Source organism: Polypterus senegalus, chromosome 4, assembly GCF_016835505.1.
Source record: "Polypterus senegalus isolate Bchr_013 chromosome 4, ASM1683550v1, whole genome shotgun sequence".
Taxonomy (NCBI): Eukaryota; Metazoa; Chordata; class Cladistia; order Polypteriformes; family Polypteridae; genus Polypterus; species Polypterus senegalus.
The window spans coordinates 148,502,690-148,528,669 of record NC_053157.1 but is presented as its reverse complement, the minus strand read 5'-3'; the positions used below and the strand labels follow the sequence as shown (position 1 = coordinate 148,528,669).

The window sequence follows — 25,980 nt, the reverse complement described above, 5'->3', positions numbered from 1 at the left end:
TTTGTTTCGGATAGAACTGTCAACATTCAGGCTTCTTCACAAGAACAGAGTGAACCTAAAGATGTAGCCAAGAAGCAGACTCAGCCTGCACATTGACTTGGAGTTATTGTACACTACTGTTCTTGCATAAAAAAATAAGTTATTAAAAAAGCATTTGTTTTCCATAAGAAAAACTAGCAAAACATACAGTATACCCACACCAATACAAATCTATCAGTAATCACTTGCTAAAATCCTGCACAACAATATTAGGTATGTGGGATTTAAGAAACAACACTTTTACTTGTTTGTGCATAATCAGGGTAATAATCAATACTTAACAATTTAAGATTAAACATATTCGGGTATTTTGAAACATTCAATTCCTTGATGGGGTATGTCGAGAAAAGGTTGAGAACTCCTGACCTAGAGATATCAAACATCACATATACAGTAGTGTCCTCCATAATGTTTAGGACAATGACACATTTTTCTTTGATTTTTTTCCTCTGTTACTCTACTGTTTTAAAATTACAAATCAAACAATTCAGATGTGATTAAAGTGCACATTTCAGATTATTTGTATATATAGTATTTTGGTCACACTACACAAAACACAGATACCTACAGTATATTGACTCAACACATAATTTGAGAAAGTCCAGAAGCAAATTTTTTGGGGTTCTCCACTGCTGAAGGTTTCCACATAGTCTACATTGGATGCCTTAGTTTGCTAATAAAATATATTTAATACAACAGTGACATCAGGACATGGAAAAGAATACATAGTTTTTTTTACTGCATTCCATTAAATCACTAGAATATGGAAATGTTGATTCATAATACTCCATACAAAAAAAATAAGTAGAAAAACTACATGATAAGCACTCACAGGTTCCTGGATGATTACAGTTGGAAAAGTATGGCCCTGTTGTTGCTCCGATAATGACAAAGACAGAGAAAACTATAAGAGCTCAAACCATTTTCTTTTTTACAAAAACTAAAAGTCAGAACAATATACCACTCTTTATACTCCCAGCCTACCAATACACCATTAAGCAGAGTAGGAAGTTCAGCTACTTGCAACACTAACAATGTTTATAAAGCAGTAAGCGCTCACTAACACCGACAACTGCTTAATATGATAAACATTATTTATTGTGCTTACCATACTATGTGCTGAATCAGAGAAGGTTCTGACATTTTTTTAGTGTGTCTCACTGTACATTTCACTCTTTCAGTAAATGTGAAATAAGAAGGACCAATGAGGAAGGCTTCCATACTTGTTCAGAGGCTGCTTTGTTTTAACATATGGTTTGATTCAGTTTAAGTTTGATTTTTAGCATTGGTTTGCAATTTGACAAGGAAGATATGTTGTAATCTTATATATATACAGTAGAGTCTCAGTTATCTGACATAAATGGGCCAGCACAACATCGGATAAGCAAAAATGTTGGATAATGGCAGGTGTTAAGAAAAAGCCTATTAAACGTCAAACTATGTTATAATTTTACACATTATGAACCTAATAATCATGTTTTACAACAAAACAGAATAAATTAACTGAAAAAATTAACTTACAGTTACAGAATTGTCTGGAATTAAATATAGTATGTACTGTACTTAAAATGTTCAGTCCTGTGATAATTTAAAGACATTTTTGGTCGTAGTCTGCTTTCCTAACGAGTGCCGTTTCTTCGCTGTCAAGTCTCGCCATCTTTGCAGCATCATTATGTTGATTCCTGTAGCTTCTTCTTGTTGCTCAATGTAATTAATTGATGTTTCTAGAGCCTTAACTCTGTCACTCATATAGTCAACATCCGTACGAGCTTATACTGTTTACTACAGCATTGTGACTGCGTGTGTGTGTGTTTGTGCTGTGATGTGCAAGTCCCCGTCGAAGCTGAGTCTCAGTACTTTTAGCAACACCAGCTTTATTAAGCTTGAAACAGCAACAGCGCGGTTATTTATTTTAGTGGGATCTGCCATTCTCCTATACACAGACACAGCAGTCAGGCAGGGTCGGGGGGAAAGTAACACTTTGCCCTGCGCATTTATAATGTTCCTTGTATACCCATCGATGGCAGGCGCTTATAGCATGTCCGCGATCTTTTTGGATTGGCCTTTATGGCGAACTGCTACAGTACTGGGAGCCTAGGGTTGCATCGGGACGTTCTTCCGCGTATCGTCCTGTTGGGTGAAATCCCAAAAGAGTTTAGAAACACTCACACCAGCCATGATTCTTTTCAAAGGTAAAGTGCAGGTTAATTTGCTTTATTTATTTTTACTTTATATTATGTATTAATAATTTTTCTATGAATAGTTTTGGGTTGTGGAACGAATCATTTGAGTTTCCATTATTTCTTATGGGGAAATTAGCATTGATATACTGTACGAGTACTTTGGACTGCGAGCACATTTCCAGAATGAATTATGCTCGCAAACCGAGTTTCCACTGTAATTAGCTGTGGTAGAGTCTGGAGCAACAAAAAATAGACTACGCTCACGCTCGCAACTTGCAGTTCTTGTTGCCGATTGATGCATTTTCTTTTTTTTTGGGGTGGGACGTCGGATAATCCGAAATCTTGGATTAACAAAGGTAGGATAAGCGAGACTCTACTGTGTGTGTATGTATGTATGTATGTATGAATGTATGTGTATATATATATATATATATAGATATAGATATATCTATATATAGATATATCTATATATATATATCTATATATATATATCTATATATCTATATATATATATCTATATATATATCTATACTAGCAAAATACCAGCATGAGAGAAGTAGTGTGTTAAAGAAGCAATGAAAAGAAAAGGAAACATTTTGAAAATAACGTAACATGATTGTCAATGTAATTGTTTTGTCACTGTTGTGAGTGATGAGTGTTGTTGTCATATATATATATATATATATATATATATATATATATATATATATATATATATATATATATATATCTACATATATACACATACATATACATACACACATACATACATACACACAAATACATATATATATATACATACAACACACACATATAAACATATATATACATACATATCTACATATATACACACACAGCTATTTCGTATCAGTGCAATACGCTGCTTGTTAAAACGGATGACTCCCGCTCTTACGTGCAAGTCTGTGTGGATATTATGAACTATTGTATTTGTTCAAGTTCTATTTAAATTTTAAATAGAAGGAATTTTTATTTAGTCGACAGAAATATCTTTGGTAGGAATGGTAAAACAGACAGGAATATTATTCCTGAATAAATCAACTCAAACCTTAAACAACTTATAATATTTTGCTCTCCATAAAAATATATCCTGTCTAAATTATACAAGTTAGAAATAAAGTAAACATTAAAAGAACAAACATTCAAATTTCTTTACTCTTATGTAATTTTATATAAAAATAAACTTAGATTTTAAATATCCCAAAAGATTTTGCTCTCCATAAAAATATATCCTGTCAAAATTATACAAATTCAAATATGAACATGCTGCATAACAAAACCTGGAAATATAAATAAAATGTGTTCCTTTCAGCAATAACAAATCAAATCATTCAGTTGTCTTTGCTCATATGTCATTTTAGAGCTGGACGCCTGGCATCTTTTTGGCACAAGTTCGTTTTGTTTGGTGTGAGGTTCTGTGTTGTGGAGATTCTCAGGATGGATTGCAGGTGCTCATCAGTGAGGCGACTCCTGTGTGCTGTTTTGTTAGTCTTTATCACTGAGAAGAGCTTCTCACACAGATATGTGCTACCAAACATGCACAAGGTTCGAGCCGCATGTAGACGGACTTTTTTTGTTCTTCAAAGTCACCAAAGCGCCGTGCAAACTCAGTGTGCTCAGTTTATCAGCAAAGTGCGGATTTGGGAACACCGTAGTGACGACTTGGTTTAACATTACTTGGCAACAGGGAAAGTGGGGCAAATTGCACTGGTGCATTTGTGTCTCCCATAAAAGCAGCTTCACTTGAAATCACTTTGTGATTGTGCACGGGTAAAACGTCCGCTGAAGTGTCAGATTCTTATTTAATTATTCTGCTTTCTGTATCTTCTGCATTGCATTCAGGTTACCCTGATGTTTTGTCTCATAGTGCCGTCTTAGATTAAATTCTGTAATTACAGCCACATTAGCTCCACAAATGAGACACACGGGTTCAGTAAACATATACTCAGCCTCCCATCGGTTTTTAAAGGCTCTATTTTCAGAATGAACTTTTCTCTCCAGCATCGTGTGAGCTAGCTTCGCAATAACTTGCAGCATCATAAGCTAGACTTGATTAACGCGTAAGTGTTCGGCAAGGCAGCTGAAGCGCTGCATTATGGGATCTGTAGTTTATTGTGTTACCAGCGCTTCATATACCTGGGCCATTAATAACAATAATACAGTATATAAAATGATCTCGGGCGGATATAATTACGCCGGGCGGATGTGGCCCGTGGCCCTTGAGTTTGACAATATGGACTAAATAGAACTTGAAAAGATATATTTTTTGAAATGTGATCGCAATTCAGATAGAGTTGACGCCAAGACTACAGCCTGCATCCTCCCTCGCTCTTACTTTTTACCGTTCATCTAATGAATACACTGAGTATGGCTTTACCAAAACAATCATTGATGGCGAATAAAGTATCCATTATTCGAGTATGTAGATCGGAATATATATATACATATATATATACCAGCGTATCGCAGCGAGAAGTAGTGTGTTAAAAAGCTAGAAAAGAAAAGGGAACATTTTAAAAATAACGTAACATGACTGTCAATATACAGTATTTGTTTTGTGAGTGTTACTGAGTGTTGCTGTCATCAAGGATTTGATTATCATTATTTCTTTCAATCAGGTTCGTATTTGTAGGATGTGTTGTGTTCAAGTTACATTCCGTGTTTGTCAATCGTTGTAAAGATGACAGGTTTCTTTCATCGATTCGTTTCTTACTGCATCAATAAACAGCTCGTCTTCTTCTTTATCTGAGACCTGACACACTGCATGCACGGGTTTTTTTACACTGTCTTCCTTTAGCGGGACATTGACTTTTTCCACCGTGTGCTTTGTTTCCGCAGTAGCTGGATTTATGAATATGCTTATCAGGCGCTTCATATTTTTGCTGCCTTTTCAATTGTGTAATTCGTTTTGTTCAGCTCTTTGGAACTGTTGCTTTTATCTGTGCACTGCGTCAGTTCACGTGAGCCGCTCGGTGTACATGCATCGAAGGTTCCCAGCTGTGCTGGTGCCATCTCGTGCTATGTCCATGGCTGTATTTAATGTTACCTTAGTCCTGGCACTTAAAACTTTCTCTTGCAGTTTCGCTGAGTTTGTGTCAAACACCACCCTGACCATCTCATCTTCCTCTCCATAAACACAGTCCTTCACCCGTGAATATTTAGTGGAGGTTTGCTATTGGATTGCCGCTGACGGACGGCCTTATATGGGCAGGCACTAAATTACAAACGCCAGCGGCAGCCTGTCTATGAACTTAATTTAAAGTGTAGGTTTACATCGTGCTTTGTTTCCGAAGTAGCAGAACTCATGAATATGGTTGTATATGTCACTCGCTTCGCTTCTTATTGTTTAGCTGCCTTCTCAATTATATAATGCATGTTTTCTTCAGCGCTTATTGGAGGTCTTCCTGGTTTTCTATGTACTGCGTGATTACGTGGGAGGCGTGATGATGTCACACGAAACTCCGCCCCCACAGCGTTCAAGCTCATCTCCATTACAGTAAATGGAGAAAACAGCTTCCAGTTATGACCATTACGCGTAGAATTTCGATATAAAACCTGCCCAACTTTTGTAAGGAAGCTGTAAGGAATGAACCTGCCAAATTTCAGCCTTCCACCCACACGGGAAGTTGGAGAATTAGTGATGAGTCAGTGAGTCAGTGAGTCAGTGAGTGAGTGAGTGAGTGAGTGAGGGCTTTGCCTTTTATTAGTATAGATATATATAGATATAGATAGATATAGATAGATATAGATATAGATATAGATAGATATATATAGATATAGATATAGATAGATATATATAGATATACTATAGATATATATATATATATATATAGATTTGTATACGGTTTAGTTTCTATGTATTGTCACAAGTTCCCCTTTTTGGGTGGTTCCCCAAGAGACAGGGCCACCTGTCCACCTCCATATTTAAACTGCTCTCAGCCTATAAAGGCCCAGGAGACCTACAGGTGCAATAAGTTGCGTTGTCTGTTCTTGGTGTGGTGAGCTCTTTTGTGTGCTATGATTTATTGTTTTCTGGATTTCTGACCTCTACTTTGTTTTGTGGATTCTGTATTGGAAGTTTCTTTGCTTTAGTATTGCCTTTGGGCATATCCATTTTGTGCTTTTTGTGCTTGTTTGAGCATATTGGAAAATCTGAGAATTTTGTAAAATAAATCGTTTCTTCTTTATAATCAATCATCCTTTGTCTGCCCTTTATTATACAGCCAGAGGTTTACAGTGACCCTCTTCTTGTATGGGCATGTGTTAAAATATTTTGGAACTGATAGTTTATTGGCCAGTTTTCCATTTTGGGGGCCTACTTCCCCTGAAGCCAGCAGGTGAAATGTGGGACCTAAGTGTTGATTCTGGCTTGTTCCCCAGCCAGTGTGCAGTTCCTAGTGAATATTGTGCTGAAGATCTCTCTGCATTATAACATTTGTAGCCAAACCAAGTTACTACATTCCTAATTATTTAGTTTTTTTTTTTATTACAGCAAAAATGGACACTGATCTTCCATCCACTGACAATCAGCCTTCATCCAGCAAGCCTCCGACGCAGCTGGGTCGATCTCAGTTGAATGCTTTTAGTGGTTTTGCATCTGTAGCAAGGGCTGCCATGCAGGAGGAAAAAATGAAAGGAAACTCCTCTGCCTCAAATGACATGCAGTTTGAACCTTCAGACAACACAAATGTTCCAGATGCTGGAGAAGTTCCTGAAGCTAAAGGTAAGTTCATCCTATTAGATGTGGAAAATGTGCACTTGCCTACTTACCTTATAGCCCTGCTTCCTCCTTCTTTGGTGTATCTCCTTCAACGTAATCCCCATCTCTTCTGAGAAAATCTCCCAGAGTATAAGTGTGAAAAGTATTTACATCCCTTTGACCTTTCTTAGGAAAATAAATATTTGTAATGCAAAGTCTTTGCTGGCTTGAAATTAGTTAGCTTATGCCTGTTCAGGTGACTGGAATAATGACACGAGGAGAAAGCTCAGTAATAGCCATTGAGGAAAAACAATTCCTATCATTCATTAAAGAGACAGTATCTCTTTCATATGAGGCAGTCCCAGGGTACAACAACATGCTGAATTTTGTTATTTAGAACTGTGCCCTGGTAGCCTTTCAAGCAATATCTTTCTATCAAAAATGGCACATACCTAACGCCCATTAATATATGGCTTAATGGATGTTTCACTAACAAGCATTAATACAAAGGCTGTATAAGACTGGGAGCTGAAAAGTGACAAAGGACCTCGGTGAAATGAATGCAGAGGTGAAAAATGGCAGAAATTTGGAAGGAGTCTTGCTTGAAACGTTCAGTTAAGTTTGAGGTTGTTCAATGTATACAAAAATACAACGGAGAATGAAATTTCATTGCAGGATTTGTTATTCAGTAAAATTAGAAAACTGTTCAAGGGACTAAATACTTTTGCAGGGCACTGTATGTTTGTAAATTTCATCAGTTTTGCAGCCAAAGTAAGTTTTAATCCACTCTATACTACTAATTCATGCGCCGATTCAGGACGACTATGCTAATTTAATGGTGATCTTTACTTTTGTTTTTCAGAGCAAGAAATTAACTTTGCAGAACAGGAACTAAAGGCCAAAGCTGGAAATATGGATGCCCAGCTCACAGTAAGTTTTATATTAAGTATATGAAGAAAGGAAGATAATTAAATGATGTAGGAAATAATGTTGTATATAGTATAGCTAGTAAAAGGATATTGTGGCTTGTAGTCTACATCACACATAAAGACTTCCAAAAGTGGCATTTTAACAGAAATGTAACTGACCCGAAAGGAGGAAAAGAAAAGGAGGTGCAAGGGGTGGGAAAGAGAGAGAGAGATTGAGAAGTGTGAATTTAAAACTGCCAGGGAGAGATGGAAGGGCTTTTGTGCAATGAGGGAGAAGGCATAGAGATTCAATGAAAAGTGCCTTTTAAATATGGATGTAAGTTGTTAAAAAGAGATATGGTCCTAAATTTGGGGAAAGCATATATTGGGTTAAGAAAATGATTCAGAATTGAACATGATTTGGGGAAAAATATCATTTTGGTGTACAATGAAATGAGCTCTAATATTATTTAATGTGTATTGTTATTTTTGTGTTTGGAAAGTAAAAAGGAGGAGTAGTGACATGTTGCCTGAGAAGCTTAAAAATTAGAGAGTTTGATTACAGTACCCTGATCTATCATGCACGGGGAAAAACATGAATAAAATTAACACTACAACCTGACTTTGTTTGTAGTGAAAGAAGCTGATCGTAATTGCGGACCTTGTACATGCCTCATACCCCATGTGAGTGGTCTGGATCAGTGGTGTATGAATATTTGTTATGAATATAAAGTCAAATATGAAACATTATTAATGAAGTGTTGCTGTTGCCAAGTTTCAATGAATGACTCATAATTTGCTAGCAAGGAATTGTTTGATTATTGCAAGTCATTTCATTTCTTGCTTGTATTTTTTTACAGATGGGAAAGTATTATTTAAAGATAGCGGAAGAACAAGATGAAGAGCTGAACAACTGTAATGCTGTGAGTTGGCTGCTGTTGGCAGCAAAGCAAGGACGAAGAGAGGCTGTAAAATTGCTTAGAAAGTGTTTGACCGAGAGGAAAGGTATTTTTTGCTTTCCACAGAAGTAATAAAGAGAGTAAATGTCTTGTTCAACTAGTATTTATACTGCTGGGAAAATATCACTGTTTAGTTTTTGTCAGATTCATTTGTTCAGTAGCAGCATTTACAATTTGAAAAGAAAATTCTGCTGTGCCATGACATGGTGTACCTCAGGGCATGCAGAGTCTCCTGTTTCAAAGCAGACTGTGTACAGTCTATGGACCTAAAACCTGTAAAGGTCTACAGTGCTATGAAATTAAGACCAGCTAAACCCAACACCAAAACATGAAAGTCATTATTTTCCAATCATACCAAGTAGATGATTAAAAAAAATTGTAACAGTATTAGGACATTACTATACAATGACAAAAAAGTATATTTATGCTAAAGTATTTATCAAAAACACATCTTTTTTTGACATTAAACAATCATCAAATTATTTTTCCCAACTTAACTACTAAATATAGTATACAAATTCAGTATTGTTAATTTTAATTACTATTATTTGGAGGTGTTATTTGGTCAGTTTCACATGTCACTTGATTACTTACAACAGAAATCTGAGCACCATGCATGAATTAGGTTCAGTGCTGGGAACTGTACTGTGGAAAGGTCTTTCCATGTACTGTGCTGCCTCAAAGCCAGAATGGTAACAACAACAATAACTCAAATCAATTGCAACGCAAATAATAATAAAATTATACTTAGCCTGGCTGTGAATTCTTTAGTGAGTCTGCTTCAGGAGACCCAGCTGAGGAGTGGTCTATGCTTCAGCTGCCCTCAAAGATGTTGTAGGAGTGTGCAGAAATTTTGAGTGTGGAAGGTTAAGGAGAGCAGCAATTCCTAAGCCCTCAGGTTAAGCAGATCAGCTACCGTGATGCTTTAGCATGTCCAGGGTCCAAAAGTGGTGGGGTCTCAAAATGTGAGGTTGTGGTATTTTGTAACTTTAGAATAATATGTTCTAGGAAGTAATCCAGTCAGTGTCTAACCAGGAGTTTTGCCACCCATAGAAAACAAACAACTTTCTTGGCTTTCTTCTGGTAGAGCCCAGTAAATAATTTTTCATATATTAATATTACACAAAAATTAAAACAGTGATAAGCAAAGCATAATAAACAGGAAAACCGAGCACTATAACCTTATGATAACAATAATATCAGAAATAATATGTATATTGCTTATGAATTTATAATATTTCATAAGCATTGTGCAGAACTTCTTAAATACACAGACAACAATAACACACTAAACTTTATTAATCTTCCCTAATGTCTCCATTATGTATTTCTTTTTACTATGCATCTTAACTATGTTTCTTTTTTATATCATTAATCATAGGGATTACTTCAGAGAACGAAGAGGAGGTGAAGAAACTATGTTCAGAGTCAGAATTTGAACGTACTGTGAGGAAAGCAGCACTAGTTATGTATTGGCGATTAAACCCCAAGAGAAAGAAAAAAGTTGCTGTATCTGAGCTGCTTGAAAATGTAGGACAAGTCAGTGCGGATGGTATGTGTATATTACGGTAGATTGAGCAGTTGTACTTTTTGAGTTCGCTCATCTTATGAACAGGTCAAGTATGGAAATTATGTTAATTCTTTGAATACTTTTTATAAATAGTATGTTATCTGGCCAGTACAAATTGTTTTTCCCAAATGAATATATTTGAGCGATTCTTTTGATTCTTCCTTTTGTGATGTTGTGCATAATGTGTGTGCTGGTAATTCCATCACTAAATACCTGCCCAACTTGGTTGACCCTACCAGGAGCTCCTTCTCCTGTCAGCAAAGCTCATTAAATCCTCTAAGCTGGCAGGCCTTGTCACCACTAGAAGTTGTTTGTACTTTTGAGATGGTGGTTGTTATTTTGTTGATTTTTTTACTTCTTCTTATGAAGATTATTACTATTATGGCGGCTATTGCTTTATTAAAACTGAATCCCTACAAATACAAATTTCAAGCAAAGTCTTTACAATGATCTTGTTGTTATTCCATCCATCCATCCATTATCCAAACCGCTATATCCTAACACAGGGTCACGGGGGTCTGCTGGAGCCAATCCCAGCCAACTCAGGGCGCAAGGCAGGAACAAATCTTGGGCAGGGCACCAACCCATCGCAGGTTGTTATTCCAGTAACATGAAAATTACGAAACTCCAAAGTAGGGATGTTAAATTCTAAGAAATTTGGTAAACGTTTGTATAAAGAATTAGGAACGTAAATGTTTACACTGAATTTTGAACTTAATGTTTGATTATAGCAGCTCAAAATGTAAAATTTTCATTTTTGGTGTCTTTTTTTGAAAATTATACCAATCACTGGAAAACTCCACTAATTATTTCATGTTTTATGCTAATGTTGCTGGTTGATGCTTAAATGTTGGGAGCTGGGATTTCAGATGTACAGCATTTGTTGTTCTGTTTGTTATCAGGATGCCTAATAACCGTTTCCCATTTACATGGTCAGCTGGAGTTTGCTTTGTTATTTCTAATACTTGATTTGGGTGTGTAGTTTTGACGTATAGTATTGATAATGCAATTTGATGAGGAAGCTGTGCTGAAATCCTGTTTTCTCTGTAGTTTACCTTGAATTTGAGGGGGCTGGGGAAGGAGGTGATCTCTTAAGGCCATGTCACATTAGACAACTTTTCCTTTGAATTTCAGTTGTATCCTTCCTTTAAATAATCTTAGCCAATCCGAGGCAGTTGGTGGTGCATTCCTCTGAAGCTGATTGTCTAATGTGACATAACCAACGACTGAGACTAACTAGTCTGCAGCTGGCTAATAATCAAAGGGACAGCTTGTTTGTGTGCAATTGTTAAGAATCAATGAGCATTTAATTGGAAGTACAATACATTGATTGTAGCGACGAGGAATTGTAGAACATGCATCTTTTGAACCTCTTAATCAAAATAGAAAGTTGTCGATCTGATGTTTAATTGAAAAAAAGGACCAAGGCCGCAGGTGAAAGTACTGCCGCTATTAACCCTTTATACAATGCCTTGGCTGTCAAAAAAAAGGGGCGAGTATGACTGAGTGTTGTCCTTCCAGTACAGTTGGTAAATTCTGCAATTTTAATTTGTGTAATTTGACATGGTACAGTGACTGAGATTGGCAAATCTGACATACACCACAACAAAAAGTTGTACAATGTGACATTGGCTTTAAGTGCCAACAGTTTAGGAACTCTCTAAATCAGTGTTTCTCAAACTCGGTCCTGGGGACCCCATGTGGCTGCTGGTTTTTGTTCCAACCAGATTCCTAATCAGTGACAACACCTGGTAACACTGAGCTCATTTAATTAGCTGGTATTTTTTTTTCTTTTATTCGACATTCAGAAAAGCATAGCAGCATGATTTTTAATATTTTTAAGACATTTATAAATATTTCTGCTATTGCTATAGATTTAAATGCATAACTTTCTTTTGTTGATTTCATTATATTTTGCCCTTTCTCTGTGCAGTTTTTCTCCCTTCATTGAATCTTAATAATGGCAATGAAAAATGAGCAGAGCAGACACACTGGCAAACAACACTGAATAATCAAAGGCTGCAACTACTTTAGTGTCAGGCCCACTAATTAGTAAATAATGGAGTAGTTAAACAATTAGAACACCTAGAAAAGTAGAATGAAAATCAAGATGAAAATACTATTAAAAAGAAAAAAAATACATTATTCCTATATAACTGCTTGGTACATTTTAATTTTTTTTTTTTTTTTAACTTAGTTTTCTAATTTCTATATTGTTCCCTAAACACAGAACATGGGAAATATCAGTTCGCTTAATTAGCCCAGGAGTTCAATTAAAAACAGAAGCTGGTTGGAACAAAAACCTGCACCCACAGGGGGTCCCCAGGACCGAGTTTGAGAAACACTGCTCTAAATGGTTTCCATCTTAATATCGGCTAAATATTTAAACATTTTTATTATTTTTTTAGCCTTCTTTTTATATGTGGTCTTTTAATATATTAAAGGTATTAGATGCAAGAAAAAAATGTAATTTTAACACTAAAAATCTTATTTTGTGTAGATAACAGAAATGAATCCAAACCTGGTCCTGTCCCAGCAAAAGTTCAGAAGGAGAGGAGAATGCTGGAGCGTCTTGTTAGTAGTGAATGTAAGGCTGAGATTTTTTTCCTAGCTAATTTTTCTTTCTTTTTTTTTTTTTTAAATAATATTTTTGGATCATCACTTTTAGAAGTGCAATGTAGTACATTAATTGTCATTTGATTTTTACGTTATTTCTAAATTTGTGCTTGTCTTTCTCTCATATTTTTTTAAGCTTTTTTCTGCAGTTTTGCTAGTTCACGCTTAAATACTCAGTCATCAGTTGTGTATTTGATATTCATGTTTAAGAAATATTTTTCATACTTCTTCTGAAAACTGTTTCCAAGGAACCCTTATTTTGCAGTGTAACAAAGGCGCTATATAGGCACCTGACCCGACACAGATGGACACGGAGGCACGTATAAAAACAGACTTTATTTTTTCTCTTCAGCTGTGGGACACGTCTTCCCCGTGCCACACAGCCCAAACACAGTCCCAAAGCACAAACACAATAGCACAAAACACTTTTCTTCTTCTTCTACCACCACTCCTTCCCAAGCTTCGTCTCCTTCCTCCCAACTCTGGCTCCTTGAGTGGTGGTGGCTGGCCCTTTTTATTACCCACCCAGAAGCATTCCAGGTGACTGACCACCTGGTCCTGATTGCACTTCCGGGTGGGGCTGATTACTTGTCCAGCCGGGCTGTTGGAAGCAGATAGCCCCCCCCCCTAGCGGCCACCCCGGGCCCCAACCAAGCTGTGGAGGAATCCATCTCCCATGGAGCCCTGTGGGTGGTTGGGGAATCGCTGTCGGCCAGGGAGACTGCCACCAAGCGTCCTGGGGGAGGTATTGGATTGTCCATAGTGGCTCCCCCGGAACATAAGCAGCAGGAGCATCCCTGCCGGGCATGAGACCCGGCTGTCCATCACAGCAGATAACCACAAATAATATAAATCTCTCATCTTCTTTACAGTGTATATTTAATTCATAAAATCACAAAGCTGATATTTGTCATTTTGTTTCTATATTCCTGTTTCAGCAAGTAAATTTGTAGCTCTTGATGACTTTGTTGAGATAACCAAAAAATATGCAAAAGGCATTATTCCAACTAGCCTTCTGATGAATGATGATGATGACGATGACGATGATGATGATAATCTACAGGGGAAGAGTCCAGAAGATCTGCCGCTAAATCAAAAGGTTCATAGTTTTATTTTACTGTATTTTTCAATGAAGATTACATCATCCATATACTACATGTTTTTGTCTATTTATTAATTTTTTGTTGACATCTAAAGTGTTGTAAACACCTACATCTTAGTTTAAAATTTTATACCAGTGCTCTTCCCACTTTTCTGCTTTGTTTTGATTTGGTTGTTCCTAAAAAGCAAGGTTAGATATGGAATTTTCCACTTTTTTATTTTGGCTCTCAAAATGCTTTTGATTTTTGAGCTTTTAAATTTGTGTGTGTGTGTGTGTGTGTGTGTGTGTGTATAAATAATACTATATATATATATATATATATATATATATGAAATTCGTTTGCCCATGAAATTTCCTAAGACAGTAGGCCTCGATTTAAAGTGCTGTCAGTTATCAGGTATATCAGAAGTATTATGTAACTACTGCAACTACTTTTCTGTTTACAATGCTTTTATTTTTGTTTTTTACTCTTGAACATGCCACATGCAGTTGCACATGAGTAAAACATTCCTGTTGTAGGTCAATTCTTGCTTTTGTTGATGGTCATTGCAAAACACTATTTTAAAGGAAACGGTATTCTTTTTGAATTCAAACTGGTGTTTAGTAGGAGAAATGCACATTTTTGTATAAATATAATTTCACCCTGCAGCAGATCCTGGTAGCTTCTGACAAATTTGAATGTAAAGCTTTGATCTGTAATCTTGTACCATTACAAAGGTTTGCCGCTTTTAGATCTAGAGCAGTGTACACTGAATTGTGTTTTTTTTTTTAAGTAATTACATAGTGATGTTTACAGGATGCACATTTATATGGTTCATGCAATTAACTTAGTGTTTTAAGTGTTGTACAGAAAGGAACAGGTGAAAATAAATAACATTTAAACTGTTCTGTCATCGCTCCTGACTTGTATTGTACCCAACACTTAAAGTGGGCTGGTACTGTTTCTGCTTTGCAAATGGGAGCATTGCAACCCATCATGGCCTGACCTCCAAGGGAACACTCCAGTTTTCCTCAGTATGCATGTATTTTACCACCAATTCCCCCAGAACCCTGTCCCCCCCATTAAAGTTATTCGAAGTTTATGAATATAAGCATGCTTGACAATCTAAGGGAAGCAGTTTTCAAATTTTTATGTGTTATACCACATTGCGATGAGTAAGATGAAGCCAACAGAATAGGAAGCACTGCATGTACCCACTGTTCCAACTTGCAAGGCTTCTGTTAGCACCCTTAGTCTGCATAAAGCGCCAACCGCATTTCTCTGTGCCATTCCTTTTCAGCGCTCAGCCATAAAAGAAAAAGGACATGACACTTACAATCGCCTGCTTGTTACAGTGTAATTTTTGACAAATATTAACAAAAAAAAAAAAAAAACACAGGTGGCTATTTTTTTTTCTTTTTTCAATAATGTCACAAAATTTAAATGAAATCAGTCAAAGTATTTTTTTTTTTGATTTTGGGGTGTTTAGTTTTTATATTATAGGGGTTGTTTTTACCCCATAATATTAAAATATTGAAATGTATACAGTATGTGTGTATATTCTGGAACCTTCTGTTTAAAGATATTCTACAAAATTTAAAATCAATTTTTCTATCCCTAAAATTAACACGACCCTCATGTTACAATCAGGTTGCTGTTTTAACTGGCATTTATTATTAAAAAATTTCTTGATTGACATTGTACAGTGAAGGCATGTTGTTCTTGTAGTTCACATGATTTACCTTTAATTTTCACTGAAATTTTGTTCTTGAGTTTGTCTTTGTAATTACAATACAGATACAAAAATGTGCATCCTTTGTAATTTGATCACACTAAATTCTAATGACAGCTAAGTAATTCACAAGATGAATGTTTTTCTCTCCCTCTCTGATACAGATTCTGAAGTATCCTCTTCATGCCATAATTGAAGTCAAGGAGCACCTTATAGATATAGCTTCTAAAGCTGGAATGCATTGGCTGAGTACCATCATACCTACTCACCACATTAATGCGCTCATTTTCTTTTTCATCATCAGCAATTTAACTATTGATTTCTTTGCTTTTGTTATTCCACTGGTCATCTTCTACTTGTCTTTCATTTCTATGGTGATTTGCACGTTGAAGGTTTTCCAGAATAGCAAGGCCTGGGCAAACTTTAGAACATTGACTGACTTGTTGACGCGCTTTGAACCTACTCTTGATGTTGAACAAGCAGAGACCAACTTTGGCTGGAACCATTTGGAACCGTACATCCATTTTATTCTTTCAGTTTTTTTTGTGATATTCTCTTTTCCGATTGCTAATAGAGAATGGATACCATGCTCTGAACTTGCAACAATAGCCATTTTTTTCACTATTGCAAGTTATATGAGCATGAGCACCTCTGCTGAACCTTACACCAGAAGAGCCCTTCTCATCGAAATTGCCTCTGCATTATGTGGAATGATGAAGGATTTGCCAGAAAGCTTGTCATTACTTCGTTTCTTTGGTAAAACGTTTCTGACTATTCCAGTTGGCCATTTTATTGTACTTAACCTAAGCATCCCTTGTATCCTTTATATGTACCTCTTTTATCTTTTCTATCGAATGGCTCAGTTAAGAAACTTCAAAGGTACGTATTGTTTTTTGGTCCCATATATGGTGTGCTTCATGTGGTGTGAGTTTACTGTTGTGTTGTTGCAGAACTCCACCAGCATAGGACTCATTCGGACCTCAGTGGGGTATTTTCTTTTTTTGTTTGCCCTGCCAATTTTAATGCTCGGAATTGCAGTTATGATGGTTATTCAATTTATCAAATGGTTTATCTCTCTAGAACTTATTAAGATAGTAGTAACGTTGGTTTTATGTGCAATCCCTGTTGTCTTTCGATGGTGGACAAAAACCAGCTTTTCTGTGGTGGAAATGGTCAAGTCTCTAACCAGGAGCTCAATTGTTAAACTTATTCTTGTTTGGATTTCTGCGATTATGCTTTTCTGTTGGATCTACGTGTACAGATCAGAAGGAATGAAAGTATATAACTCCACTTTGACATGGCAGCAATACGGGTTCCTGTGTGGTCCTCGCGCATGGAAAGATTCTAATATGGCTCGTACTCAGATTCTCTGCAGTCACCTGGAGGGCCACAGAGTTACATGGACAGGCAGGTTTAAGTATGTCCGTGTAACCGAGATTGAAAATAGTGCAGAGTCGGCCATCAACTTGCTACCACTGTTCATTGGAGACTGGATGAGATGTTTGTATGGTGAAGCTTACCCATTATGTGATCCTCAAAATGTGACTATCGAAGAGGACGAACTCTGCAAGCTGAAATTCCTTACAAAACACGAATGCCATCTCAAACGCTTTGACCGTTACAAATTTGAAATAAATGTTGGGATGCCCTTCAGTAACAAAAATGGCAATAAGTCTTTAGAAGAAGATGATGCCACCAAAGATATTGTGCTAAAGGCAAGCAATGAATTCAAGAAGGTTCTTCTTACATTGGGGCAAGGAAGCGTTGTAGAGTTTAGTACCATCTTAGAAGGGCGATTAGGAAGTAAGTGGCCAGTGTTTGAGCTAAAAGCCATCCGGTGCTTGAATTGTATGTCCAAGTTGATACCCATTGGCAGGCAATTCAAAATAGAGTATGACTGGAGGAATACAGTTCAGCATGCATTCAGATTTGCTTTTGACTTCTTTTTTGATCCTTTCTTATCTGCTGCTGTAAATACAAAGTGATGCTTACTCGAGACTCTGGTATGTAATATGATTTCTGTTTTTTAAAACACTGCTAAAGTTATAAACAAAGAACAGCAATTATTGTGCGAGTGTGTCTCTTAGTACGCTCTCGGCACTACAATAAAAAAAAAAAAATACAGAACTTGTGAAGCACTTTAATCTATTGTAAGCAAAACAAACTGCATGTATTGGTAAAGTAACCTATGTTGAAATCTTGTTCTGCAATTGGTGTTAGAGGTGAAGTAACACTAACACATTACAAGGTGAGAAAGTGGTTTCAGTGCAGCACATTAACTGTAACAATGCTCTTTAAACTTGAATGTTTTTTTTTCTCTTATTGTGTTTCTAATAAAGAAAAGAAGAAACAAAGTGATCACATTTGATATGCTGCATTGCACAGTATTATCCATTAAACAACTGAATGGCTATCAAAGCTTGGGCTGTAGTGGAGAGGATTAAAGAGAAAAAAAAGATTAATTTTCTAATCATTTGTACAAATTTCTTTACCACTGTTACACAAGTAGGCTGTACCTACTAATCCAGTATGGATACTGTTCATTTGATTAAAATAAATACAAAATGAATGTTTTGCAAATGCTGCACTTTGTTCCTCTGGTGTTACCAGAAGCACTTAGTGATCAGTGTTTCACAAGAGAGAGATGGAATATCTTATTGCCAGTCAAATATTACAGCATGATATTTAACTATCTTGATTATGCCCGAACGTCTGATTAACTTAAATAAATTATTAGAAAGTGTATCAAATATTAAATAATAATAATAATAATTGAACTGAAAAGAGCAGAGAAGTTAGACAAAGTTAGTCGTTTGTTTTGTTAGATATCATAGGGGCAGGAGGGCTTCTGATTGACGGAAAGCAGAAAATAGCATTTGTGACTGAGGTGAGTTGACAAGCCTGCTAACTTATGTGAGAGACCGAGATTTAGTAAAATGAGCAGTGTCATTTTCTTTTCACAGGGAGAAATTTAGGGCAAAATATTGCAAAAAGTAAAATAAGCAGATTAAATCCTGTTGCTTTGGTCATGGTTTAAATTAGTCTGTTTCCCTTTTCTAACATGTAGAACATTTTGTCCATATTCCATATGTGAAGACCCATAATATCAATACCTTGCTTGCCTACGTGGAGTTAAAATGGTTAGCTCTTCAAATACTCCATCAATTGATTTTTGTAAGCTTTTATACATATGTGAAGGGCGAGTCTGCTAACCGCTTATGTCGCAGTGCTGCTGAGGAAGAAGCTGACCACTGCACTGACTATGCACATTCTGCCCAGGGAGTTTTTAACTGCTTCCTCTTTCTTGCATCCATTATTCCACCAGACTTGAGTGGTCCAGTGCCTTGTTATGTGGATACATCTTTGAGAACTTAAAAAAAACTGTTTTGTGCACTTTCAGTACTGACGTATTCTTACAGATGCTACAGTTTGTTTTTTACAGAAGGCTGTAAAAACCTGTATGCTCCATTGGTGTTGCTTGATTCTGTCCCAATTGAATTGTAATGGGATTGAGGTGAAGGAGCGTGGTACTGCTGGCACTGAGCAGGTTTAATTTATGCTTGCCCCTTCTATGAGGGAGCAAGTGAAGAAGTGGTGCCACAATGTGCAAACAAAATAGGAGAGTAGTAGATACTAGTAACACTACACTCATTACTCACTTGCAAGGGATCTATGCCTGCCTAGCAGGATTAGGACGACTGACTATTTTCAGTTCAGTGTGATATTCTGAAGCAGACTTGGGAGTATCACAGTTTAAATCTTCACACCATTAATTTAGTGTTACATACACCAAGGAGCTCCTAGTAGCTACTCTTCTTAAGATATAATCTGTTTTGGTGCTACATTGCCCCAAGAAATGGCATGATTTTTTTGTTGATATAATGATGAATATGGAACCTCTGAGCCGGGAGGAAGAGGCTGTTGTTGTCTGGTGGCATATTGGTGTGGCAAGATATCTGAGGTGTGTCCGGGTGAAAAGCAGTATTTTTGCATGGGGAAAAAATGTGGATTCAATTATTCAATTATCTTTTGATAGCTTTTATGGTACATCAATATGGGGAGGTTACATATTAATTACTTAATTATTAGTGTTTTTTTTTTTCTTAATTTATTATTCATTCTTCTGTTATGGAATTTAGTTTTCTTATTTTCCCCCTCACTTATTTTGGATGAAGGTCTCCAGTTTTTCTCTCTCTGGTAACTCCACTTTGAGTGTTTGGGGCCATGCTTTCCATCACTCTAGTCACATCGGTTTCTTTCAGTTTGATATAGATTATACATCTTGTTTGAGAACGCTAGGTTTATTTTAAAAACACTTTCCTTAGCAGCAGAAACAAACATAAAATTCTGTGAGAATTTTGGTTGATCTCTGGCTTGCTTTTCTTTTCCAACATGGTCATTTCTAGAGTAACAATTGTGAAAGGAGGTATTTATTTCTGAAAGCCTGAGCATTCTTGTCTGCTTAAAGTGTGCCTTAGTACATCCTTTTATTGCAATTTTTAATGTAAAAATTCACACTACACTCCTGCTGGCTGGTTTCACAAGCCTTTACTTTATGTGTGGTGAATAATTGGTAATCGGCATTTTAAATTCGTTTGTTTTATATATTTGCTAACGTAAAGGTTCAAGGCTGCGTTTTTAGCTTTTTTTTTCCAACTGTCTGTTTTCTTGCATGATTGGCAGTTACTGAGAATCAGCATTAAGCTGTGAAATATCAGAACTACATCACAACCCAAATACTTGCATCTGTGTTCAGCTGCGTGCAGATGTTTGGTACTGTAAGTCAAGTCTTTCTTTCTGACTTTCAAAAGGCTTGTTTGTATATATGATCAACATTCCCTTAGTAAACTTAATGTCATGGATATATTTTTATACCAAATGTTGTCATTCTAAATCTATTGTTTAAAACTATTGTTTGTTAAAATATTTAAATCTAGGGAAAAGAAAATAAAAACTATTTTTAGCTGCTTGGCACCATATATAGGTGTGGTGATGGAGACTCTTGAGTTGTATTTGTTTGTGGTAAGTCATTAAGGGCATAATACCTAAAGTTCATTATATTCTAGATGTAACCCCAGATTATTGAAAATGTGCCTTTTTCTTGTAGAATAAGTGATTTAACCTGTTGAAATGTATTAAATATTCAGTGAGATGGGAGTGCAATATATTTTTCAGTTCATTGTACTCTGGGGTTTGTCAGAGCAGTAGTTTGAGACTCGGCTCAAGGCAGCCTACACTTTAACAGAGACCAGTTTGTTTACATCTGATCTTTCAACAAAGACCATTTTACTGCCGAATTAAGTTCCATTTTTAATTGGATCAGTTTCCTTATTTCTGCCTGGAATCGCAATCAGGCAACAATGAAAATCAGAAATGACTTCTTCACTAGTTCATGTTTACATACAAAACAATGCATTCTTCATGTAAGTGGGCTGTTATGGCTTTTTAAATTACCTTTGGAATCCAAACATTCAGACTAGCTCTGGGAAATGCTTTATTACTTGAATATAAATTGTTTTAGTTAGCTGGTTTTCTTCTTTACAAAAGTGAGCCTTGAGTGTTGTGATAGAATGACAGAAATAAAATATAAGACTTTCATTTTTTAATATATGAATTGTTATTTAAATATAAAGCACACCTATTGGATAGCATAACTTTGAGGACAGTAAAGCAGCAAATCCAGTGAAAGGGAATGAACCTCCGATTTAAAAGGCTGGTTTGAGGAAATCCGTGTAGGCATTGCTGCATTCCAGAAGCAGAGGTTCAAATGTGTGTAACACGAGAAAATGAACTGAGAGCAGTCAGTGACGTGCTGCTGGCCAGGAACTGCAGACTGCTTTAAAGTGAGGAGGGTGATTGTTCAGGGAGGGATGGATGGATTTATTACATGGTTGGTAATTCTCTCTACTGTGGCACTCCTCTGAAGTGAGTTTTGCTTTAGTAGTCCAAAACTTTGTTTTATACTTGTGTACTGATTTAGAGATAAGAATTTGATTACTCATATTCAGTCTAAAGTATATGTGGCACTCCAAACCCCAATGATTCAGTTTAAAACAAGTCACAAACTCTGCAGTCTCACTGGAGGACATGTAATCGAATACAATTTACTACACAACTGGTGCTGTTTGGAAGACTTCACGGTTTTGAGAGAGAGATTGTTGAGTTATATTTGAATAAAACAGTGGTTCTGGTTTTAAACATTTTGGCATACAAAACATAGATGTTCTCTATGTAATTTTACATGGATCTACAGGCAAACAAAAATCCAAAACATTAGACCTTTGCAAATATTTTACTTTGTTTAGATCTCATTTCTGCTTCTTTCATAATCTCGCCTTTGAGTCCATTAATAGGCAGATATTACAGGGACTTTCGATTTGTACTCGTTTTACTTTTTATTTTTAGTTATTGGTTAAACTCTGTTATTGTTTTCCTCTGTTAAAGAGGAATTTTGACATGTTTGATGCTTTATGCCAATAAGCAAATGCAAGGTTAAACTGAAAAGTAGGAGAATAACTGGAATAAGTACTTAAGATGTACTTTTCTCAACCATGCTTTACATACTTAAATATAGTGATGGTAATAACGATACATTCATTGCATTGAAGAGCAGCATTATAGATGAACATATCTGAAGTTTACATTTTATTTTATTTAATTTTTTTTAGTAGTGTACCAATCTTAAGTGTGCAGCCAGTATACTGGCTTGGGTCAATGAGTATTTTTACTCTTTTGTTATTATATTGATTATTTGCTCTTGTCGGAGAGAATTACTTATTTCAGCTTGTTTACAATTTGTTGTTTGTGTTCCGATTTCTCCTTAATAGGTGACATGTTATCATAATGGAGCACCAGAAAAGTTACCTCATGGCAGAACTGGACTGGTGTTCCATCCAAAGTTGAAGACTGACTTAACTCTTAATGTTACCAAGATGGCAGGGGCTTCTTATGACATTAAAGTAGACTAAGCAAGTCTGAGAATATTAAGATATATTAAAAAGGGGTAATATAGGGCACGTTCACTGGAACCTGCTTGTTTATGCTTCCTGCTTTTAGAGATTTGAGTGTCTAATCTGGAGTTGAATATTTGAAAGAAGTAACCATGACATGTACTAGTAATGTGCCTCTCCGTGTCAAAGGGTCAAAATCTGATCAGACCTCACTTGGAGTACCTGTGCTGTTGGTTTTTGTCTTTAATTTGATGTACATTATTGTCCTCATACTGTATGATATACTGTATGCATTGAGCTTTACAAAGGAGCACTAGATAGTCTGAAAAATCCTGGGAGATATTTAAAAAGCCATACATCAAGCACTGCATCAGCTGAGCTGTACAAAATACTAAATTTAAACATGAAAAGCTTCAGTAGTCCCGTGTCCAGTAAATCTTTAAAGTTTTGATCATCTTTAGAGTTAAGACTGTCCATCTACATTTGTGTTACGTCGAGTGAATGTCCATCTATATGTTTTGTTTATATTAATGTATGAATTGTTTATTTTATTCTTCATTTAAGAGAACAGAACGTGATGGGTATGTACAAAACCGTTTCATAACTTGTGAAAATGCATATTTATTGCTGATAAGCTTTGCATGTTAATTGGCCTGTGGACCAGTATTTTCAACTCTGCTGTAATATTCAAGTTAGGCTATACAGTATGCTTTGTCACACATCTGGTGATTAGTATGGACAATGTTTTGTTACATGTAAACTTTTTTTTTTGAGGTAATCCATATTATTCATAAATTAAAAGCTTGTCAGTACTTTTTAACATATGACATATGAAGGAGGCCTGTAGACAGACTGTAATGCAGTTAATCCAAATGTCATTAGCAGAGGCGCCTGACAATCGGTTGCTTTACATGCCCATGTACAGTTGATCTGGCAGCATTTTCAAGAGAGTTTATTGGTATACCCGATAGTTAAATTCTTTAGTATGCCAAAGATTTACATTCTTGCACATACTGATTTTTTTTTTTTAACAAGTTTTAAAAATATAAAAGGCTTTGGTTATTTTATTGAGAAAGTTGGCTTATAAAGCATGTTGTGCTGCAATTGTGTACACAGACCCTGAATTAAAGTATGCAGAGAGGGTCCATGTCCTTGCGTTTGTGTGCATTTCCTGCAGGTGCTATCATTTCCTTACGCAGTTTTAAGATATCCCGTAGGCATGACTGGGGCCTGTGTGTTGACCTGGCTTCTGCCTTATATCCATTACTGTCATCGCCACAAAATACTAACCTAAATTTGAAGGTTAAGACAGTATTTAATATTATTTCATAAAAGCAATAGAACATTGGCCTCAAAAAAATGGCTAGATTGGAATATGGTAAGTTTGTAAAATTGTTTGTTCTCTGTACTCTTTGTAAAACAAAAACACCATTTTAGTCAAACTAGTAACCCGTCATCTCCCAAGTTATTGTAATATTTGGGCAATATAGCATTAAAAAGACAGTTACTGGTGCTGTTGAAATGATTGCTGTCAGGTCTTGATAGGTGCCATTTATGCAGAGTTTGCTTGTATTGCCTGACAGCATTTGCAATGAATAGTTTGCCTTTGTACAGAATGTCACAACTTCAACAGTGGCAGTTCAGGGTTTTTTTCTTTGTTCAGCTGATAATGAGCGTAAAAAAAAAATTAGGTTCACATGTTTTGATGAACATATATTTTGGTTTCACATAACATATATTTTTCATAGGCTGTTTTTATTATATGATTGAAAATAATTTCCAGAACAATTCTTTATGCAGTCATATGCACTACTAACCATTCGGTAACACAAATAGTCATCTTTCTCACTAATGTTGTCAGTTGATTTGAAAGTAATTTTTTCTGCTTGTAGTGCATCTGTTTGCCAATTTTTAGTTTTCTAAGAAATACAGGTATGTTTTATGTCAAATGCTGCCTTATATAATTATTACTAACTTTTATGGTTGAAGTGCCTATTATGTACATTGTCTTTGGTTCATTTACAACACGGCCTAGTATCTCTGTACTACTGGCTTGCGTTTTTGTCCCTGACTTACAGTGTTGATGGTCCTGTTCTTCATTCTGTATTAAATCACAATGTTTAATAAATATTTAAGTGAAAAGCTTTGGGTTGTTCTTGTTTTTTTTAATGTCTGTTTATGTTGATGGTGTCACACATTCTGAGAGCCCACAAAAAATGATTTGTAGCACAATGTGTAGTAAAAAGTCAAAGACAAGCAATTATTCAAACATCTGTGTGCCGTTTAAATGGAATGTTGTTTATATAAGTTGAGGCATTAACACTGTGCTTAAAAGAATTGTGCAGCTGCACATTCTGAAAAGATTCAGTTGATCACTTGAAAAAGTTAATGCATGTCCTGTAGTTATAGGCAGTATATTTACATTTTTAAGTTGTAGCAAGTGTTATTTCAAGAGTCTTCCGAGTAACTAGCTGGGACACACAAAGAATTATCTATCTATCTATCTATCTATCTATCTATCTATCTATCTATCTATCTATCTATCTATCTATCTATCTATCTATCTATCTATCTATCTATCTATCTATCTATCTATCTATCTATCTATCTATCTATCTATCTATCTATCTATCTATCTATCTATCTATCTATCTATCTATCTATCTCTGTGTTAGTAGTGGTTAGCATCATGTCATGTCATCACTGATGGCACCCAGGTACCTGATGTAAATGGTATAAATACTGTTTTTAAACTGTTATACCCAAAGGAGGAAGTAAGAACGGAATATTTATGTAAAAACTTCTTGCTAATCCATATGTCAGTCAGTCATTATCCAACCCACTATATCCTAGCACAGGGTCACGGGGTCTCTGCTGGAGCCAATCTCAGCCAGCACAGGGCGCAAGGCAGGAACAAATACTGGGCAGGGAGCCAGCCCACTGTAGGACACACACACACCTTCAGTTTAGTTATATATATTGCTAGATTTTAGCTTGCTAAAAAAATAAATAAATAAATAAATAACCTTTAAATTTACATATACCATTTTATTGCAATTGCCTATTTTTATAAGTTCCTTTCATAAGTATAGATAGAGAAGGCTAATGAGATCTTAGCTCAACAAATCCATAAGCAGGAGGTTCATAATGCAATATCAGTAATCGCCAACACAAATGGAGGTAAAATCATTGACCATAAAAATATAATGCACACATTTGGAGAC

The 25,980-nt window shown here is 36.0% G+C and overlaps 1 protein-coding gene across 2 annotated transcripts in view; it reads left to right on the top strand.

The window, feature by feature from the left end:
- Nucleotides 1-24,900, top strand: part of LOC120527715 (wolframin-like) — a 32,172-nt gene extending 7,272 nt beyond the window's left edge. For both annotated transcript variants that reach the window (XM_039751453.1, XM_039751454.1), the window contains 7 exons: nucleotides 6,733-6,963; nucleotides 7,802-7,869; nucleotides 8,708-8,852; nucleotides 10,188-10,358; nucleotides 12,877-12,963; nucleotides 13,931-14,091; nucleotides 15,971-24,900. In XM_039751453.1, coding sequence (XP_039607387.1) covers nucleotides 6,738-6,963; nucleotides 7,802-7,869; nucleotides 8,708-8,852; nucleotides 10,188-10,358; nucleotides 12,877-12,963; nucleotides 13,931-14,091; nucleotides 15,971-17,791 — 2,679 coding nt within the window. In that variant the 5' untranslated portion in view covers nucleotides 6,733-6,737 and the 3' untranslated portion in view covers nucleotides 17,792-24,900. The remainder of the gene's footprint in view (nucleotides 1-6,732; nucleotides 6,964-7,801; nucleotides 7,870-8,707; nucleotides 8,853-10,187; nucleotides 10,359-12,876; nucleotides 12,964-13,930; nucleotides 14,092-15,970) is intronic.
- Nucleotides 24,901-25,980: the final 1,080 nt, after the last annotated feature.